General features: G+C 35.8%; 1 protein-coding gene across 3 annotated transcripts in view; it reads left to right on the forward strand.

Moving 5' to 3' along the window:
• LOC6504472 (palmitoyltransferase ZDHHC5-A) overlaps positions 1 to 18,738 on the forward strand; it is a 41,452-nt gene that overhangs the window by 5,883 nt on the left and 16,831 nt on the right. For all 3 annotated transcript variants that reach the window (XM_001966927.4, XR_006507704.1, XR_006507705.1), the window contains exons 4-7: positions 17,441 to 17,559; positions 17,623 to 17,780; positions 17,840 to 18,012; positions 18,072 to 18,266. In XM_001966927.4, the coding sequence (XP_001966963.3) occupies positions 17,441 to 17,559; positions 17,623 to 17,780; positions 17,840 to 18,012; positions 18,072 to 18,266 (645 nt within the window). The remainder of the gene's footprint in view (positions 1 to 17,440; positions 17,560 to 17,622; positions 17,781 to 17,839; positions 18,013 to 18,071; positions 18,267 to 18,738) is intronic.

Consider the following 18,738-nt stretch of genomic DNA (forward strand, 5'->3'; position numbering starts at 1 on the left):
ATCTATGACCAATAGCTTTTTTAGACCTTTTTTCTGGCAGTGTATTCCCCTAGTTTCAGCTTTTGTTTGATTAGTAAGCGCCGTCGTCATCTGATATGGGGAGTGTGCTTTTTTTTTCGGTGTCAGTAGTGGTGGCAGTGGCAGTGGCAGTAACAGTAGTAGTAGTAGAAGTAGTAGTAGTAGTAATAGTAGTAGCTGTGGTGGTGGAGGAAATGCGGATAAGGAGGTTCGGGTCGGGTTAGCAAAAGTCCAATTACGAAATATTTCATTATGGCTAGTTTGTTTCGCTTTTATTTTATTTTGTGTTATTGTTTTTTGTTGTTTTCCCCACTCAATGCCACAGGTTGCCTTTGTTACTATCAACCCCCCCAAAAAACAAACAAAAAAAAAAATAAAAATAAAAAACCTACGCTTGACAAAACAAACAAAAATAGAGAAAATTAAGTTCAACATGGCAGAGGGCGGGCTGGGCTGTTGGAGAGTCACGCGAAAATATATCTGAAAAAAAAAAAGAAAAAAATATAGTGGAAAAAAATGAAATAAATAAATAAAAACAATAACAAGAGGGAAACTGTTGCTAGCCGACAACAACAACTGCGTCACAACAACCACAGTAGTTTCCCAAAGCCAACCACCCACTTACAGAGCCCCCCCCTTGACACGCCCACTACGCCTATGGGCCTAGCCCCCCCCATTGAAATTCAAGAAGTGTTGCATTTTTTTCGAAACATTTTCTTTACTTTCTGATGTTTGTTTTTAGTTTCTTTTTGTTTGTTTTTAAGTTTTTAAATTTTTTCAACCCAGAGAGGACAGAAATTTAAAGGTGTTGTAGACGTAGCACCCCCTCTTTATGGAACAATGGAGAGAAAAACAGAAAACGAGTAACAATGGGGGATTCCGGGAATTTATTTTACTTTTTTTCTGAATTTTTCCTTATGGATTAAAAAACTGGATAAATGCAAACGTTTTCCAACCTTTTAAAAAATTACAAAAAAAAATAATAATAAAGAGGAAACAATAACAGAACCACCCCTCCCCCCACATAAGCTCTCTTAAATGTTTTCTATTTATTTTTAAAATAATCTCCACGCTCTAAAAATAAAACAAACAAAGCAGAGCTGAGAGACAGCGCCAGAAGCGGTTCATTAATCTGAAAGCAATAAAAGGGGTCATTAAGAAAATTAATTAATAACAAGACTGTGCTGATTATTTACTTGCAAGTCTTTAAAATGGGACTCTCTAAGTCGAAGTTGCTCTGGCAACTTTCATCAAAGGAAATATATCCCCAAAGCCCTCAAAAAACGGGCTACGGTATAGTCTTTCATAAAATATATAGAAGCTATAGGTAGCAGAACAAAAAATGTATGGAAAAAAAATGGAAAAGGCAAAGTCAAGTCGCAAAGTGGGCGCAAAGTGAGAAGAGGGTTAAAAGTAAACCAAAGTGGTCAGCAAAGTTAATCTACCCTACTTGAAAGCCACCCCAGAACCACCCAACCACCCACTCTACCCACTGCCCAGTGCCACTCGACCCAATTAAATGTTGTTTGTAATTTGTGTTAAAAGCATTTCAAGGATTACATTTATTTTTATTTGTATTCTGGACCTGGACCCATTTTACTTATGGCTTATTACTGTCATTTATGCCTCAATCTCAAGCTCTCTCTCTGGGAGTATCGGGTATGAATATTTTAAAAGAGGTTTCAAGAGGGATCTTAGGGCCTAGGGGTTCATAAATTGCATTTTTAGAGGACTAATAGCATAGAGGTTATAGATTTGTTATAACGTAATAGTATTTATAATTAAATCTGATATTAAATAGTATTTTTTAATCATTTTCCATTAGGTTTTTAGTTAAAGTACTGTCGGTTCGGTTTCATTTCACTTGAATCCACTTGAGATGCCTTTTAGTTTCTGCCTTGTTTTTATTTTTTTGTTGAAAACTGTTCAACTTGTGGATTAATGTGTCTGGAGTCTAGACTTCGGACTGGCCTTGCTTTTTTTCTTTCCGTTAATTCCATTTTTCATTTTATTTATGAAGAATTCAAGCTAATAAACAAAAATATGTTGAAAAAGGAGCCCTTCTCCTCGCTTCTCATAGGGTCTAGTTAACAAAAATAATTAACTAGAAATAAATAATAAATAAATACTTAAGGAATTATAATAGCTCTCTACTCCTACTAAAATGAATCATCAGAGTAAATTAAATACTTTAAATACTAAAAACTAATCTGTATAATCGAATAATTATACCATATATTTGAATTAAAAATCAAAAATTAATGCATAAAACATAAATAAATACAAAATATTAGTATTAGAGCTTCCTACTCGCTTGTCACAAGGTATAGTTAGCAAACTTTATGAAATAAAATAAATAATTTTAAAATACCAAAAATACTGAATACAAGAGCCCTGCTCCACGCTTCTCATAAGAAGTACTTAAGAAATTTGAAATAATTTAAAGAAAAAATATTAAATATTTATAAAATAGTTTGTTACTTCACAAATACTACTATTACTTCTATCTACTATTATTATAGTATCTAATAGCTTTTCTGGAAAACCTTTTTAGCAGAGTACCCCCTAAAAAGAGCCTTTCTTTTCATCATGAATTCCGAAAACATTTGCGCTTCGATGTAATCAGTTTAGGCATTAATATTATTAACCTGAATTATGACAAAGCAAAATTACACTGTAGCCTAGCCTCCAGAATGCTTTTGAAATTTTTCCGCCCCAACTAGACCTGCTAGGGAGGTGGGGAGAGGGGGAGGCTTTTTGGGAAATTATGCGACAGCAGGTGGTTGGTTGGAAAAGCCTGACTGGCTGACTGGGTGGCTGGCAAGTGCCGGCCATAATTCGATCGTTTAATTTTATGTTAATCTGGTTTCATGAACAAAAACAATTTGCCAGAGCACGTGTGAGAGCTGTGACCCGTGACCCATGACCCGTGGAGCCACGCCCCGAAAAAATTATCCACTTTTTGACTCTGCCAGTCTCTGATGGTCTGATGATGCACTGGGAATATATGTATATTCTAACCGAAAATCAATGTTACTCGCAACACTTCCTAATTGAAATTGTGGCATAAATTAAACAGAAATGCCAGCCTCCAGGCATCGAACTTGGAGGCTCTCTTGGCCATTCGACCCATCCATTCCATCCCAGAGTAAATTTTAGAAATACCTTTGATTAGCAGGCGATGTGTGTCTCTGTTCTGACATTTAATCGGATTGCTGGATTGCTCTCCGTATTCCTTCCATAAATCATCAGCTATGATAACTCGTTGAATAATATCTAATTAAAATTTGTGAGCCCATCTCCCTTGGTATTGTGGGTTTTCAGGTCTCGAGTCTTCGAGTCTGGCTAAATAATTACGTAGCTCGTTTATACGTTTATGAATTTATGTGTCTCTCTGTCTCTGGAAGCATTTTAATTGGCTCGTTTTGGTTATGATGCCTGGTGCCTGGTGCTCTGCTCTCTCGGCAAACTTTCATTTGCTTTCAAATTCTACAACAATTGAATATTATTCCCGGAAAAGCCAATTAATGTTGTGGCCTCCGTCCGTCTACCTTTCTGCCAAAATGTCAAAACAAAAAATAATACAAAAAACACGCCACTAAAGTGTAATTCCACGAAAAGTTTCAAGGTTGCTTCAATATAATGGGCCTTTGGTAATAAAAACAAAAAAACAAAATAATAATAATAAAGTATAAAGTGTAAACGATTTTAATTAAAATTTCAACTTTAACCTTTGGGCTTTACGCCTCTGATGCCTCTGAGTGCCAGAAATTAGAACCTGCTTCACAAACTCTCTAGGGTTTACGATGAAAAATAATGTCTCTGGTTTATTACTACGATGATTTTCTCTGGTTTATTATTATGATTTTTTTGGCTATTTTCTTCGGTTCTATGAGTGTTACTGGTTATGGTTATTGCTTTTTTAAATAATTTTTTATATTACTTTTAAGTGTACTATTTTTATACTTTTTTTTTAACAAGATTTTTTTTTTTTATAATATTTTTTTCTATTTATTTTTTTTTTACTAAATTTTTAGTATACTATTTTTAAGTTTATTATTTTTATAATTTTTAAAAAGTCGTTTATTTTGCCCATTTTTGTATAATTTTTTTTGCATATTATTTTTAGTGTCCTTTTTTGTATACTATTTTTTCTACCAAATTTTTAGTACAATTTTTTTCTATACTTAATATTTTTCAAAAATACATTTTTTTTGGTTCTGGTTATAGGTTATGGGTATTGCTTTATTTTCATTTTGTTTTTCTTATTTATTTTCTATATATATTTTTTTTTTTTATTTATTTATTTTATTTTCCTTAAAATTCCCATGTCTACCTGCTAAACTTGTTAATGAAAATAAATTTGTGACGCCTTCGTCGCTCTGATAAATAATAATAATCACAAAAATAACAAAAGCATGTGCTGTCTGTTTGCTTTTTGCTTTTCTTGTGCTTGGGCTTTGCTTTTTTCTTTTTTTTTTTTCTTTTTTTGATAATATCCGCCGGGCATTGCCATAAAAAGCAATGTGCAAAGACAAAAATAAGGCAAACATGCAACAAAAACAACTAAAAGACAAGAAAAAGTAATGACAAACAAAACAAAAACAGAAACAAAAAGAAAAACATAGAACCAAGAAAGAGAAACATGCAACAAAAAACAGAAACAAAAAAAAGGAAAACTAAGCAAACGACAGAACCAGAACCAGACAGAAAAAAAGCAAAATAAACGAGCGTAAAATATATGCAAAAAAAAAATAGAAAAAAAAATAGAGAAAAAATAAAAAAGAAGCTGGTGTATTAGAAAAAGCAACGAACCGAGTTCGAACCAAAGCCACGCCTTTTCGCAACGCCCTCAGTGGCAGCCGCCGCCCACCCACCATCCGCCACCCACCTGCCTGCTATCTGGTATCAACCACCTGCCATCCGCCCCCTCTCTCCGCCCCTTCTAACTCACATTTTCTCAGAGTGTCTGTGTGTGTGTGTGGGAGTGGCTGCGTGTGAGTGTCATTTGAATGCTGCAAGTTATGGTAGTTGTTGTTGTTGTTGTTGTTGTTGTTGTTGTTGGCCATTTCGTTATTGCCACCTTGGTTGTTGTTGCTGTTTTCTGTTTGCCATATTGCCCTTAACTTAAGCCGACAAAAATGTTCAATCTACACTGGGAAAAAATAAAAGAAAATTAGAGTTTTTTAAAAGAATATTTTATGATTTATTAACCAAAAAAGTAATAATTCTTTACCAGTTCTAGCTTAAAAATTATATTCGAACTACTAACTAGTTCTAGCTTAGGGGTTAAGTGGATTAAAGTTTATTACAAAAAGATTTTAAATCAAAATAAATTATCTAAAAATTATTTTGTTAATTAAAATTCATTTTTCTAGGTTTCTAAATCTTGATTTTTTCTAAGATATTAAATAAAATCTTGACATAATCGATAATAATCGAATTAATCGAACTAGCAATCAAAGTAAACAAATATTTATGATAAAAATGTCAGTTCTTGGAACTTTCTGACTAATATTTTTGGTCTAAAAAGTGTTCTTTTTAAAAATAAATAAATAACTTAAAAAATAAAAGCAAATCTTGGCTTTAAGCTTGTCTTAACCTTCAAAAAATTATTATTTATTTTTTTTTTTTTTTTTGTAAAACAGATAAGACTTAATAAATAGCATTACGTAATGCCCCCTTACATTCTTTATATAATAATTTTGCTTGTATGAAGTTGATTGTTTGCCAAGTCCGATAATGAATCAAATAATGAAGTTCTTTGTATTCAAAATGCGTTGCAAATTCCAATAGTTTTTTTTATTATTATTTATTTTTTTTATTTATTATTTGTGGCTTTTGTGTAGTTTGTCTTTATATATACATTCTGACAGTGTAGACTTAAACGGCTCGAGACAAAGTAGATGCATTTCATCTCCACTTGTACGGCTCTGTGGCCCGGCCCGGTCTCTGCCTCGTTCGGTTCTCTCCTGGCCATGTCTTTTTCCAGCTGTGCTTCCTCCGCCAGCCTGCCAGTGCCAGGGAATCGATAAAATTCAATTGCCAACTGGCACCTCCACACACACACTTAACAGGGGGAAAAAAAAAGAGGAAAAAAGAAAAGCACATGGACATAAACACAGATACAGATACATGCCATTACCGTTTGCTTTTAACGATAACTCATTTGCAATTATGCTTGTGCTCTTAACCCTTTGTTGTCCAATGTCAATGACGTTAACAGTTTTAACCGTTTTTCACCGTTTTCCACCTCGTTGTTCCACCAGATAGTAGATGCCTTGCTCCTCTTCTTAACCGGAATTCTATCAGAATTTTTGCCATGATTTATTATCACGTAGGGGGGGAGCACGTACAGAAAATGTGATAATGTTTATTAGGGCTTGAGAGAAGGCATTGCCATTGAAATTGTATAGTTATTTCACTTATTCAATGGGTTGATTACTTTTTTCGATAGGTTTCGATAGAGGGAATTATTTAATTGTCATTATTTAGCTGTTAGTTCATGATTTTCGATAAATTTGATCACTAAGACTATCGATTTATTCGATTATTTTATGATATAAAGTTAAAATGATTTATTTATGATATAATTTACATTTTCGATAACTTTCGATAGGGATTACGATGATTTTCGATAAATTTGATCATAAAGGCTATCGATAAATGCCATATTTTATTGATACAAATTCAAAGAATAATCGTATTTATGAGAAATTGTCATTATAATTATTTATGACTTTTTATCGACAAATTTCGATAAATTCGATAACTTGTTTCTTCGATATATTCCATATTTCATTGATTCTCAGCTTAAGTTTTTCATTTTCAATATAATCAACACTTTTTAAGCCCTAAAACCCCACTTTATTTTGCTTTTCGATAACTTTCGATAGTTGTCCCTGAAAAGAAGCACTTGTGGGCCAACTCGAGGAGTTATCTTTGGAACCAGATTAAGAAAATTAACTAGCTCGCTGGGCAGAGCCGCTGGCTAGTCAGTGTATATGTTTTGCATTAAGTTTCGATTTATTTTCCCTCCGTCATGGCCGAAAAAAAAAATAAATGCAAACACAATGGAACAACTGAACTACGGTTGGGAAAGAGACGAAAAACGAACGTTAATTTTTTATCACTTTACTGTTTATTGAATGGATTAAGTGGCAATCATGTTGACGGTTTCTGTTTCTGTTTCTGTTTTTTTTTTTTGCTGATTTTTTCCGTTCGTGTGTTGTGAGTTTTTCATTTTGAACAATTTCCTGTTCGAGTTCTGGACAAATTTTCCCTTGAATTTACTTTTTTTTTTTTCACTTTTTGCCAATCTGCCAACAAAAAAGTTTCCTTTTCTATTTTTTTTTCGAGGGACAAGTGACGCTTCCGAGAACATTTTTTTTTTTAAATATTAATTAAAATTTTTAATTGGGCAAAAAATGGATGACATTTTCACGCAAAGTTTAAGAAAGTTTTGTTTCCCCCCCGCCCTTTTTGGATAGAAAAAGGGTGGAAGAGACAGAAATGTCAAGAAAAAAAAAAAGGGAAAATGTGGAAATTATTTTTAGTTAGTGGAGGAAAACAAGAAAACAAGAAAAAGAAATACTGACTTTTCTGCACTCAAACATATTACGTATACGCCCTAGAGGCCATCCATCCAAATTTAATTTCATTCGCTGGCCTGTCATAAATATATTCGGGGGGGACGAAAAAAAGCGCCAAGAAATGCCCAAAAAAAAGACTAAAACAGAGGGAATAAAAATGTAGAAATCGAAATTAAAGAAAATAAAGAAAAGAAACTGTTGACTTTGCTTTTAAAAGCCGAAAAAAAAAATTGAAATATTTCATTTCGAAAGAATGTAAACTCATCGCTTTTTCTTTTCATTTTATATTCTATCAATGAATCGATATTCTGGCTTTTATTTTCTTAACATTAGCAGCTACATTACTTCCATTTATTTGTGTTATTTCGCCATTTGTGTTTATTTTGCTTTTAAAAATGTATGATTTTGTAACGCAACAGCCCAACTCACACGCAGAACACACACTCGCGCCTCAAAAATAAACAAACGCTGGAAAAACGGCGAAAAAAATTGGGTTAGTCCCACGGAGGAGGGAGACGGAACTGGAGATGAAAAGCTCCCATGCCAACTGTGGATATGTGCGGCTATATCTTCCTCAATATGTGTATCTACAAAAAAAAAACATCATCCCAAGGGGGAGTGCATAAAACGAAAGTTACCTGACCTCCCAAACTCGCTACAAAAAAATAAAAATTGTGTCCGAAAATTTGTCCTTTCAGGAAAATCAATTTTTTTTCTTTGCTTTTTTTCCGGTTGGGATGCTTAGTTACATATATTTTTTGACAGGGCGCATGACAAAGTGAAGGACTTGGCCAGAAACGGCCATTTAGAGCAAGAGTTTCAAGTTCCAAGTGGAGATATTCAATTAAAAAGGGATTTCCTCGAAAAATATTATTTTCTATTCAAAAGAAGGAACTGTTCTAGAGGCTAGAGGCTAGAGGCTAGAGACTTCTTCTTAAATTTTTTTCTGATTATAACGACTAAGTTCGTAACCTGAAACCCTCCTAGTTCTTAGTTCCTCTGACCCGCTTACTCATCCTGCCTCTGAGAAGAAAACTTTTCCTTTTTCTTTCCAAAAACTTGTTGTCCAACTTGTTATTACATTTCGTTTGTAGGCCCTCTTGTATTTTGGGCCTTGAGGGCCGGCCTCCCTCCCACTCTGCCTTCAATAGAGTGTGGAAGGCAGGTGCCTCATCTCTTCGAGATTGCCCAATAATTGCGTATAAAATTGGGCAAACAGAAACAGAAACAGAAACTGAAACAGAAACAGACATGACTAGAAACTGACAGCCAGAAAGAGAACAGTTTTATTTTTACCTGCAGGATGGATGGATGGCTGATGATTCTAGCCGGATGATGCTAGTGGCGGGGCCATCCTGGCTGAAATATGATTTATGGCCAGGCGTTTGTTATTGATTTGTGTTGGCTTTTTGCTAAATAGCCTTTGAACTTCAAGGGGAGAAGGGGAAGAAAGTAAAAGAGGGTGGACATGTCTCTTTTTTCAAAGAAATGCCTATTAAATACCTATTTTTAAATGCCTTTCATAAAGAAAGGTCTGTCTAGTACAACACCTGTGTCCACTTCCATAACCCTTTTATCTGAAAATTAATAATATTGAATAATATTCAGGGCTCAGGGCTATCTTTCGAGCCAACTGCTCGATTTTCCCAATAAAGCGATAAATTTATCTATAATTTTGCAGAAAATAGAATTTCATGGTAGAGTACAGAAGATAAAATGAAATAAAATATAAAGAAATTTAAAATAAATGAAGTAAAATAAAATTTAATAAAAAGAAATCAAATGAAATGAATTAAAATAAAATAAATAATCTTTTTAAAGTTCCACTTCAAGAAAAATGCGTATTATATTAAAATTGTACCAAAAAAGAATAAGAAAACTAATTAAAAATGGAAAATAATATGGTTTTTGTTTAGTTTTAGTCAAAAAAGTGATAAGATCTCTCAAATAGTCCTGTAATAAAGCCTCTAATTCCCAATTAGTTATAGTTTTTAGAAAAAAAGAGGTTCTAAAGTTCAAAACTCTTCAAGAACTTTTTTTTCTAGATAAATTTTATAAATTTGAAATAAAATAAGATACAAAGAAAAAAAATTAAATGCAAATAAAATCAAATAAAAATAAGCCCCTTGGGCGAATTAACCTTTTTAACACTTCCCGGCTAGAAGGAAAATAAAACAACGAACCAAGCCACCTCATAATGAAGCCCCCAACCCTCAAAACTTGCCTTTTTTTTTTCGCTTTTTTCTTTGAGACTTTGGTGGCGAAAGCCTCGAACTCGAACTAGAACTAGAACTAGAACCAACCCCCCCTTTCCGAGAACCCCCACGCCCATGGGCAAGTGCTTATCGGCTGGCACCTTTTATCGAAACGCTTAGGAGCCACCGCTTTGGAGGCCAACTGGCAGAGTGGATGAGACAGTCAACCAGCCAGCTAACTAGCCAGCTAATAACTAGCCACAAAAATAAATAAATAAGAAAAAAAGTGAAACAGACTCGAACCCCTTACTTCCCTTCTTAGATAAAAGTCAAAGGCAAAGTCGAGGCAACCGGCAACCGTCCATGGTCGAAGCTAAAAATTTTCTTTAGATTTCTTTTTATTTTTTGTATTATTTTTTATGGGATTTAAGAGACGGAGCTCACTTTGCACTCTCGACCGCCTGCCTGCCTGCCTGGCCGGATGACTAATGCTATTTTATGTGTTTCTTTTTTGTTTTTGGTTTATTTTATTTTATTTTTTTTTTTTTGCGATAGTAGGATATTTTTATACCCGTGCGTGGCGAAACAGCCACCAGGCGGCTGGTGGCGGAAAAGTAGAGTGGAAACTGGCGGCCAGAGGAGGGGGAGGGAGGGAGGGGCTAATGTGACGACAGCGACCGTGTCTCGCCTTCGTCACTCTAGCCCCCAAAAAGCACTAATCAGCAAAACAGAGATTATCAATGGGAATTTGTATAAATTTTTATAAAATAAATTAGGAATTTGAAATATCCATAGAGATAGTTATGGATATTATTTTAGAGTAGATTTGTTAATAGATATTACATTGGATTAATGGCAATAGGCTTTAAGGGATAGATTAGGGGAATTTGAAAAAAAATAAGATTATTGCGTGATTTTATTTTTGAGAGGATGGAACTTTTAAATAAGGTTGTAATAGGAATTCAAATATTAATTCTAAATAGTTATAAATAAGTTATAAATATTTTTAGAAGCCTTACGTGGAAACAAAATATTTTCTTAAAGAATCTTGTATCAAATACTAACTTGTAGAGTTCTCTAGAGTCGAAAGTTCAGAGTTTGTAGAGAAATGGAGAACCAAGTAGAGAACTTAGACAACTTTTAGTTCCAAAATGAGTAGGTACTTGTATAAAATTTATATAAATAGATATAGAAATATGAGGAAAAATAAAAAGAGGAAAAATATAAAAAAATCTATAGAGAAAAAATATAGAAAATCTAAGGATAAAAATTGGATTTAATATCCCTTGTTTCCAACCTGTAGCCTCGTGTAGAACTAATGTTGGTCTTCCTTTGGCTCTCTTGGTTGGATGCAAAAATAAAAATAAAAATAAAATAAAAAAAAAAAAGTAAAAAGCAAAAGCAAAACAGAAAAAAGGAAAAGCAAGACACTTTTTTGTATGTTTTGAGTTTTTAATTAATGCAGCTGCCATCAAATGCGAAATTATCGCCGCGACACGCCCCAAGGGGGCTTGACCGCCAATCAAATAATTTTTTTTTTCTTTTTTTCAAAGGCCATAGAGTCCAGAACGACAGAGTACAGTGCGTTTCAGGAGAGTTGAAGTGGACTGTGAGAAAGTTTGATTAAAATTAATTTAGAGACTAAGTTGTTAAATAGTTGAGAGAGTTGGAAAGTTAATGGAATAACTAGGAAGGTAGGTTAGGTGCCCGTGGGGAGCCTATAGAACCCAACTACCACAGAGATGGCCATGGAACGCACTGTCCAGTCCAGTCCAGTCCAGTGTCAATGTGTCAGGTCAATTAATTGGCGATTGCAATCGCTTTTGCGGTTTGTTCGTTGTTCGACCTACCCCGCGGCTTTTTAGCTTCTCGCTGCCTCTGACACTTCCTTTTCTCTTGTCTCTTGTCTCTGGTTACCCCCTTTTTCTCTGCCTCGGCCATTGCGAGCCACCCCCTCGAGCAGATGACCTTTTGTCGCGCCACCAAGGTAAGAATGGGGGTTCTGCGGCATGGCCTCAGTGCCTCAGTCTCAGTCTCGGTCTCCGTGTTCCATGAACTTGTCATATTCGGACTGAATGTGACATCTTGCCTTCGCTGTGGCAGCTCCAGGCTCCCTAATCTACTGGTTAGACCCCCCCCTACATCCTATCAGAGCACCACCACCCCCTTGGCCTTTTGTGATTGCCGCATAACATGAGAATTCAATTTCCTGCAAGAGTATCCTTGACCCATCCCCCCATGCCATCCAAGCCATCCGAGCCGTCCAATGACGCACCCCTTTCTAATGTCACCGGAAATGCTTTTGAAGAGAATCTTTTAAAAGAAAAATAACTGGCACTTGAAGAAATATTGGTAGTATATTATTTAAAATATAAAAAATTAATAAATACTTGATAAAAAGTTAAAAAAGTAAGGCTTTTGCTTAGTTTTAGTCAAAAAAGTGATTAATACTTAAATAGTCTTTTTCTAAGTCTTTTTCTTCTCAGAAACTCTTGAAGTTTTTTTTTCTGCATTTTTTTTTTTTTTATTAATTTTAGTTAAAAAATTGATTAGTTAGTCATAGTATTCTTATAATTATAGCTTTTTTCTTTAAAGGCAAGCTTATAATTCCCAATCTGTTCTAGTTTTAGGGGGAAAAGAGGTTAGAAATTTCGAAACTCTTCAAGTATTTTATTTTCTTCACGTTTTTGCTCAATTTTATTTTGAAAATCATAAGTGTTCTTCAAAAAACAAGCTTATAATTCCCAATTAGTTCTGTGTTTTGTCTCTAAAGTTCGAAACTCTTTAAATATTTTCTCAAAATTTTCTATAAAAAATAGGAAACTTTTTAAAAAGCCCCTGAATAATTTGCAGTGAATTTTCATAAATCTGTTTCTTGAGCGGTTGAATGGTTTTCTGTTGACCCGCAGCGGGCGTTGCCTTCACCTTGGCCATGCGGCATGTGGCAGAAGCGGCAGAGGCAGCAGAGGCGGAAGGCGGCATGTGGCATGTGGCCATGCCGGCGTGCCACTCGTTGATGCAGCAATGCTGTCACTGACAGCTGAGCTGAGGAAGCTGCCATTACAGTATCTCTCGGTAAATAAAATATCTAAGGACTTTCGAGGCATTCCAGGAGTGCTTCCAGGAAAATCTTAAACGGAAGTTAGCAGGGGGTGATTGGGGGTTGGCAGTAGCCTGGCATGATGCTACAATGATGGAATTTTATTGAAATGGAAATTGAAATTTTAAATCGATAGGAGGAGAGGTGGAGTAAGGTAGGTATCTCTAAGGTATCTCTACTCCTTAATTTGTAGCAACAATTAAAGGAGAACTGGCCGCTTAAGCACTCGGAATTATATCTCAATCAATGCAAATCATTGTTCGTTTGTTTTCTCAGCAATTTGTTTCAATTTGGCGCCCCGACATTAATTGAAATCAACCACAAGTCTTGGTTTAAGGGGTGGGGATAGTAGGATGGTTGGGTGGTAGTGGGTGGTTGGGAGATAGTAGGTGCCTCTAGTGGTCTGTGGGCGGTTGAGTGAGTGGTTTGCCTTCAGGCTTCACTGGCTTAGTGTCTTTATACACAAATGTATGTGTGTGTGTAGTCTCCTGTCTCCTGTGTGTGTTTATTGTCCTTGTTTCAGTCGTCGTGTCTTGTCACTAATTTGATTTGCTAGTTTGCCCCAGATCCTGCCACCCCTCCTGCCCCTCGATGGCGGTTTCTTTCTCCAGAAATTGAAATGAATTATTTGTCATAAGGAGAGAAAGAAGGACAAATCCTTGAGGCAAACAACAGCCTTACATTTTCTCATTTCTTTTCTTTATTTTTTGTCATTTCTGGGCCAACTCGTTATCCTTCCGAGAGCCACCCACTTTTCCGCCTGACTTTGCATAAACGTGAACTCGGCAAACATTTCTCCTAAATTGAAAAGTAAAGCAAACACCAAAGTACAAACATATATTATGTAATATGTAATATGGGACCTGCCCTCATCCACCTGACTCATAATCGGGCATCAGCCCACAGATTAGAGATCTCTCTGGCTCCTTATCTGCCTGCTATTTACAGTTCAGAGAGATACCACAGGGCGTATACTTGATTTTCTCTCCAAACATCACTCATACGCCCTGTAGTCCAACAGAATAGTTGAATATTTCTCTTAGATTCCACCCGAAAAGCTATTATTTCTGCCTTAAATGCTTTTATTTTAGAGATAAACTCATCTATATAATATTTCACTTATTTCTTGTTCTATTTGTACCTGAAATTTTCCCAAAAAAGAGCTGGAAAATCACTAAAAAATACATTTATTGAACCAATCACCAATAAACACGCCAATAAAGTAAACAATAAAGTGGAAAATATTTATGAAATTCTATAGAATTACCAGAGAATGCCTAGAGCATCTCAGTAAAAAGTAAAAAGTTGTAAAAAGTGTTTGAAAAAAAATATAAATAAATGCCAGCACCTGGAATTATTTATTTATTTTTTTTTTTTTTTATTTTTTACATTTTGATATTCGATGCAAGGATTCTGGGACTATTTCTGGTCTACAGTTCGATCATCAACACTCTGCAGTTGTTTGTTTCGAGTTCTCGGCCTTAATGGGAATTGTGCAATCGGAGTTTTGTTTAGACAGTTGCCACAGACAGACAGACACACAGATGTTTATGCCACAGACCCTGGCCTGGTGTGTTTTTTTTAATTAAATGAATATTAAAATGATTTCCAGCCGAGAGACAAAGGATATATTACGTGACATGCTGGCCGAACGATAACTGGATAATGATTTCATTATAATTAGAGTATTATTATGTGGAGTGTTTCCCCATAAACTTTCATTTCAAAATGAAAATGAAATGCCTGGCATTCCTGATGATGAGAACCTGAGAGAAACTGATTAATTAATTATGCTTGCAGTTCATCAGAGTTGATTTTTAGATGAGCTCTCGTCACATTCTTGAGGCAGCCCACCTCAAACTTTCCACGTTTCTCTACTCTTCTCTTCTCTACTCTATTTTTTTCTCCTTTTTCTTTGTCTCTCAGTTGAGATTAACATAAATCCCTGGCACGTGGCTGCGTTTGAGTTTTATTTTCATTCTAAAAGAAATTCTAGAGAAGAAAGAAAAAAGGTAAAAACTATTAATCGGTGTTTGTGACTTTAATGAGGAAGGAAGAGAAGCTATTAACGTCACAAGATGGGATTGAAAGAGGGCTTCTTCCAGTAGCAATTTTTCTGGGCATTACTGGGGAAAATATGAAATAAATTATTTAGAAGAAAACGCCCCCGCAGGCGAACAAGACTCGAAAACAAGAGAAAACTTTCCGACAGACCCGCAGATTGATGTTGGGGGGAAGGATTGCATTGAGGATGAGTGGCATCCATTAGGATTCAGTTGCGGTTTGCCTTTCAGCAAGTTCTGCAAAAAATAAAAAAAAAAAATACAACCAAGGGTGGAAAGGGGGGTTGGGGGGGTGGCAGCCACAGATGCATCGTAATGCGGTGAGAACTGCCGGAAGAAAGTAATACGTTCACCTTAAGTAACCCGTAAAGAGAATCACGTAAACCGTAGCCACCAGACCACCAGGACCCCAGGCCACCAGACCAGGCAGTTCTGCACATCATTGCGAATGCATCGGGCCGGGTCAGGTCGATGAGGAGGACACTACCTTGGTCGGAAGGGAAGTCGGAAGAGACAGGCCCGGACGGAAATGGAAATGGCGGAAAGGACACGTGTATATATTGCCACACAACCTGACTATGTGGTTGCACTCTTTAACCCTCTGATGAGGGTTTTCTCTTTTTTTTTTCATTTTTTTTTTTTTAATAATTTAAAGAGTTGCAATTTGTAGTAATTTTTTATGAGGTGGAAAGGGTTAAGGTTCAAAAATTATTTCAGGGTTGAAATTTAATATATTTTTAATCATTTTTAAATAGATTTTTCATCTCATGAATTATTTTTTTAAATTAAAAACAGTTGAGGTTAAAAAGTCATGCCTTCTTCCAATATTATTATTTTTTAATTGGTAAAATTTTGACTAATTTTAAATGAGAATTATCCCTAAAACTCATACAAACTTTTTTTTTTTTTTTTTTTTTTTTTTTTTTAACTAAAAAAGGTCTAAAGGTTCGAAACTCAATCCCTTAACCACAATTATTTTCTCTTAAAAAAAGCCATAAATATTAAAATTTGGATTAATTTTTAATGAGAATTAATCCAAAATGAATCCCAAAATTCCTCATAACATTCCAACTTTGTTCTTTGAATTTTATAATATTTTTTTCACTGAAAACTAAAAACCAAAAAGGGTTAAAGTTCAAAACGCATTCCATGTCCCCTACATTTCTGTAGTTTGTTTTTTTTTTTTTTTGTTTCGAGTTCTAGGATACGGGTCGAACTCTGCGGGATGTACGAAAACATGGAAATGTGGGCCAGGAAGGATAGGAGGATGGGTCGGCGGGAGGGAGAACTCCGGCTTCAAACCGAAACCGACAAAACAGTTCCGGTTCAGTAGACTCTAAAGTGATTGCGGCGACACAACGGGTGGGCATAGCCTTGGTGGCCTTCCCAACACCCTGGGTACCCTGGGCGGCCTCCTTGGCCTCGTTCGGTTTGTTTTCGGCCCCCAAACTGGACTGGATCGACCTCCACCCCCTGCCTGGATGGTCAACAATGTGGTTGAAGGATTTTCGGGCCTACTCCGTCCAGAGGTGGAGCACCTAGCCCACCTAGCCACCCTATCCACCTCTCCAGCTCAGCGCTAAAGCCCATTGGCTGATTGCAAGCCCATCAAATTTGTCGTCACAGTTCTTCGGATCGTGAAATTAATCTGACCCTTGGGCGGTACTACCACTACCACTATTCCTATACACACATACATACATATGTGTGTGCTGGTGTGTGTTTGTTTTTGGGTTATGTAAGGAATGCAACGGCGGTGACACAAGGAGGAGGGTGGTGGGGCTAGGCTTTCGAACTGAACCACTTCTTGGAGCAACCGGTTGTGTGAACCACTTGGAAACCTGTTCACTAAGCGGTTTTAATTAGGGTTCAGACCAGAAACCAAACAGTAATCATATGGTCCGGCCCGGTCACTTGTTGTATATTTATTAAGAGTTATATGAAATCGATTTTTTTAGGGGTTCTATAAAGGAATATATCAAATTTCTATCTGGAATTTGAGGGGAAGTAGTACAATTTTCAAGTACTAGAACTAAAAGAAAGATTTCTTAAAGAATTGAGAGACAGGGTCAAAAATTTAATATTTAATGAAAATAATTTATAATAATTTAAATATTTAATGAAAAAAGGAGCAAGTTTTTATCTAAACTTTCTTTTAACAAAACTACAAGCAGACTACTTTCAAACAATAATTTGTATACAGGGCTTATACAAAGATATCATAGTAAAGCCTACAAACAATCGATAATTATCGTTATCGAAGGTCTTTTTTAATGATAAGTATACTTCCCATATCATTTAATAACATAATGACCCCTACTATGTCATTATTTGTACAAAAATAATATTTTAAAAGCTTTCAATTAAGATTTAAAAAAAAAAAATGATAAAATAAGTGAAATATCGATAAGATTTCGATAGATATACTTTAAAGTGCCATCTCTATAACCTCCTATTCCTTATTTTCTACAGCTGCCAGTACTATGTGAAGAGCCATCCATGGGTGCTGGCCTACCAGGGCGTCATCACATTCTTCGTTCTGGCCAACTTCACACTGGCCACGTTCATGGACCCGGGCATCATCCCCAAAGGTATGTAGCGTGCTGAGCATCGACCAGTGTCCCCGCCTAGGCCTAAACTCTACCAAATTCTAGCCTCGCCCGACGAAGACTGCGAAGAGGAGCTGCGCGCCCCCCTCTACAAGAATGCCGAGATCAATGGCATCACCGTCAAGATGAAGTGGTGCGTCACCTGCAAGTTTTATCGCCCGCCCCGCTGCTCCCACTGCTCTGTCTGCAATCACTGCATTGAGGTTAGTCTTTTTTGACTCAAAAACTATATATTATAATTAATAAATATTATTATTTTTAGACCTTCGACCATCACTGTCCGTGGGTCAACAACTGCATCGGCAGGAGGAACTACAGATTCTTTTTCTTCTTCCTGGTATCCCTCTCCATACACATGCTGAGCATATTCTCCCTGTGTCTGGTCTACGTCCTGAAGATAATGCCAAATATCAAGGACACAGCGCCGATAGTAGCGTAAGTCTATGGCTTCTATATAGTGACTGATATAATAATTATATATATCTGATTTGTAGGATGATCCTGATGGGCCTGGTCACTATACTGGCCATCCCGATATTCGGCCTGACGGGCTTCCACATGGTACTGGTGTCACGGGGTCGAACCACCAACGAACAGGTCACCGGAAAGTTCAAGGGCGGCTACAACCCCTTCTCACGGGGCTGCTGGCACAATTGCTGCTACACTCAGTTCGGACCACAGTATCCGAGGTGAGTTCCAAGCCCACTATTCCTAAATATTATATAAAATATTATATAGCATTTTTTATATAAATATTCCCTTTGTTAGTCATTTGTTTTGAAAATATTAGTCATAAAAAGTGCAGCAATCGAGAGCTTACTCTTGATTATAAATTGCAATTCATTTAAAAATATATATATATTTTATTTAATCTCATATTTGATTCATTTTGAAATAATTCTTTAAACAGAAACACAATTTGCTGCCACCCTTGGGTTAAATTTTTGTTTATTTCATAAAACTTATATTATAAACAAAATTAAGGCCTTTTGTTTAAACAAATTTTTGGAATTGCAAACAGAATTCAAAAAAACAAACAATATATATTTTTTATTTATTTATTCAGTCTCTGCTAGTTAGTCTCTACAGGGCTACTAACTAGAAGGAACTACTAGGCCTCAAACTAGTTATTATTTAGGAAAAGGAGAGACAAGTTTGCCA

Source organism: Drosophila ananassae, chromosome XR (genome assembly GCF_017639315.1).
Source record: "Drosophila ananassae strain 14024-0371.13 chromosome XR, ASM1763931v2, whole genome shotgun sequence".
NCBI lineage: Eukaryota > Metazoa > Arthropoda > Insecta > Diptera > Drosophilidae > Drosophila > Drosophila ananassae.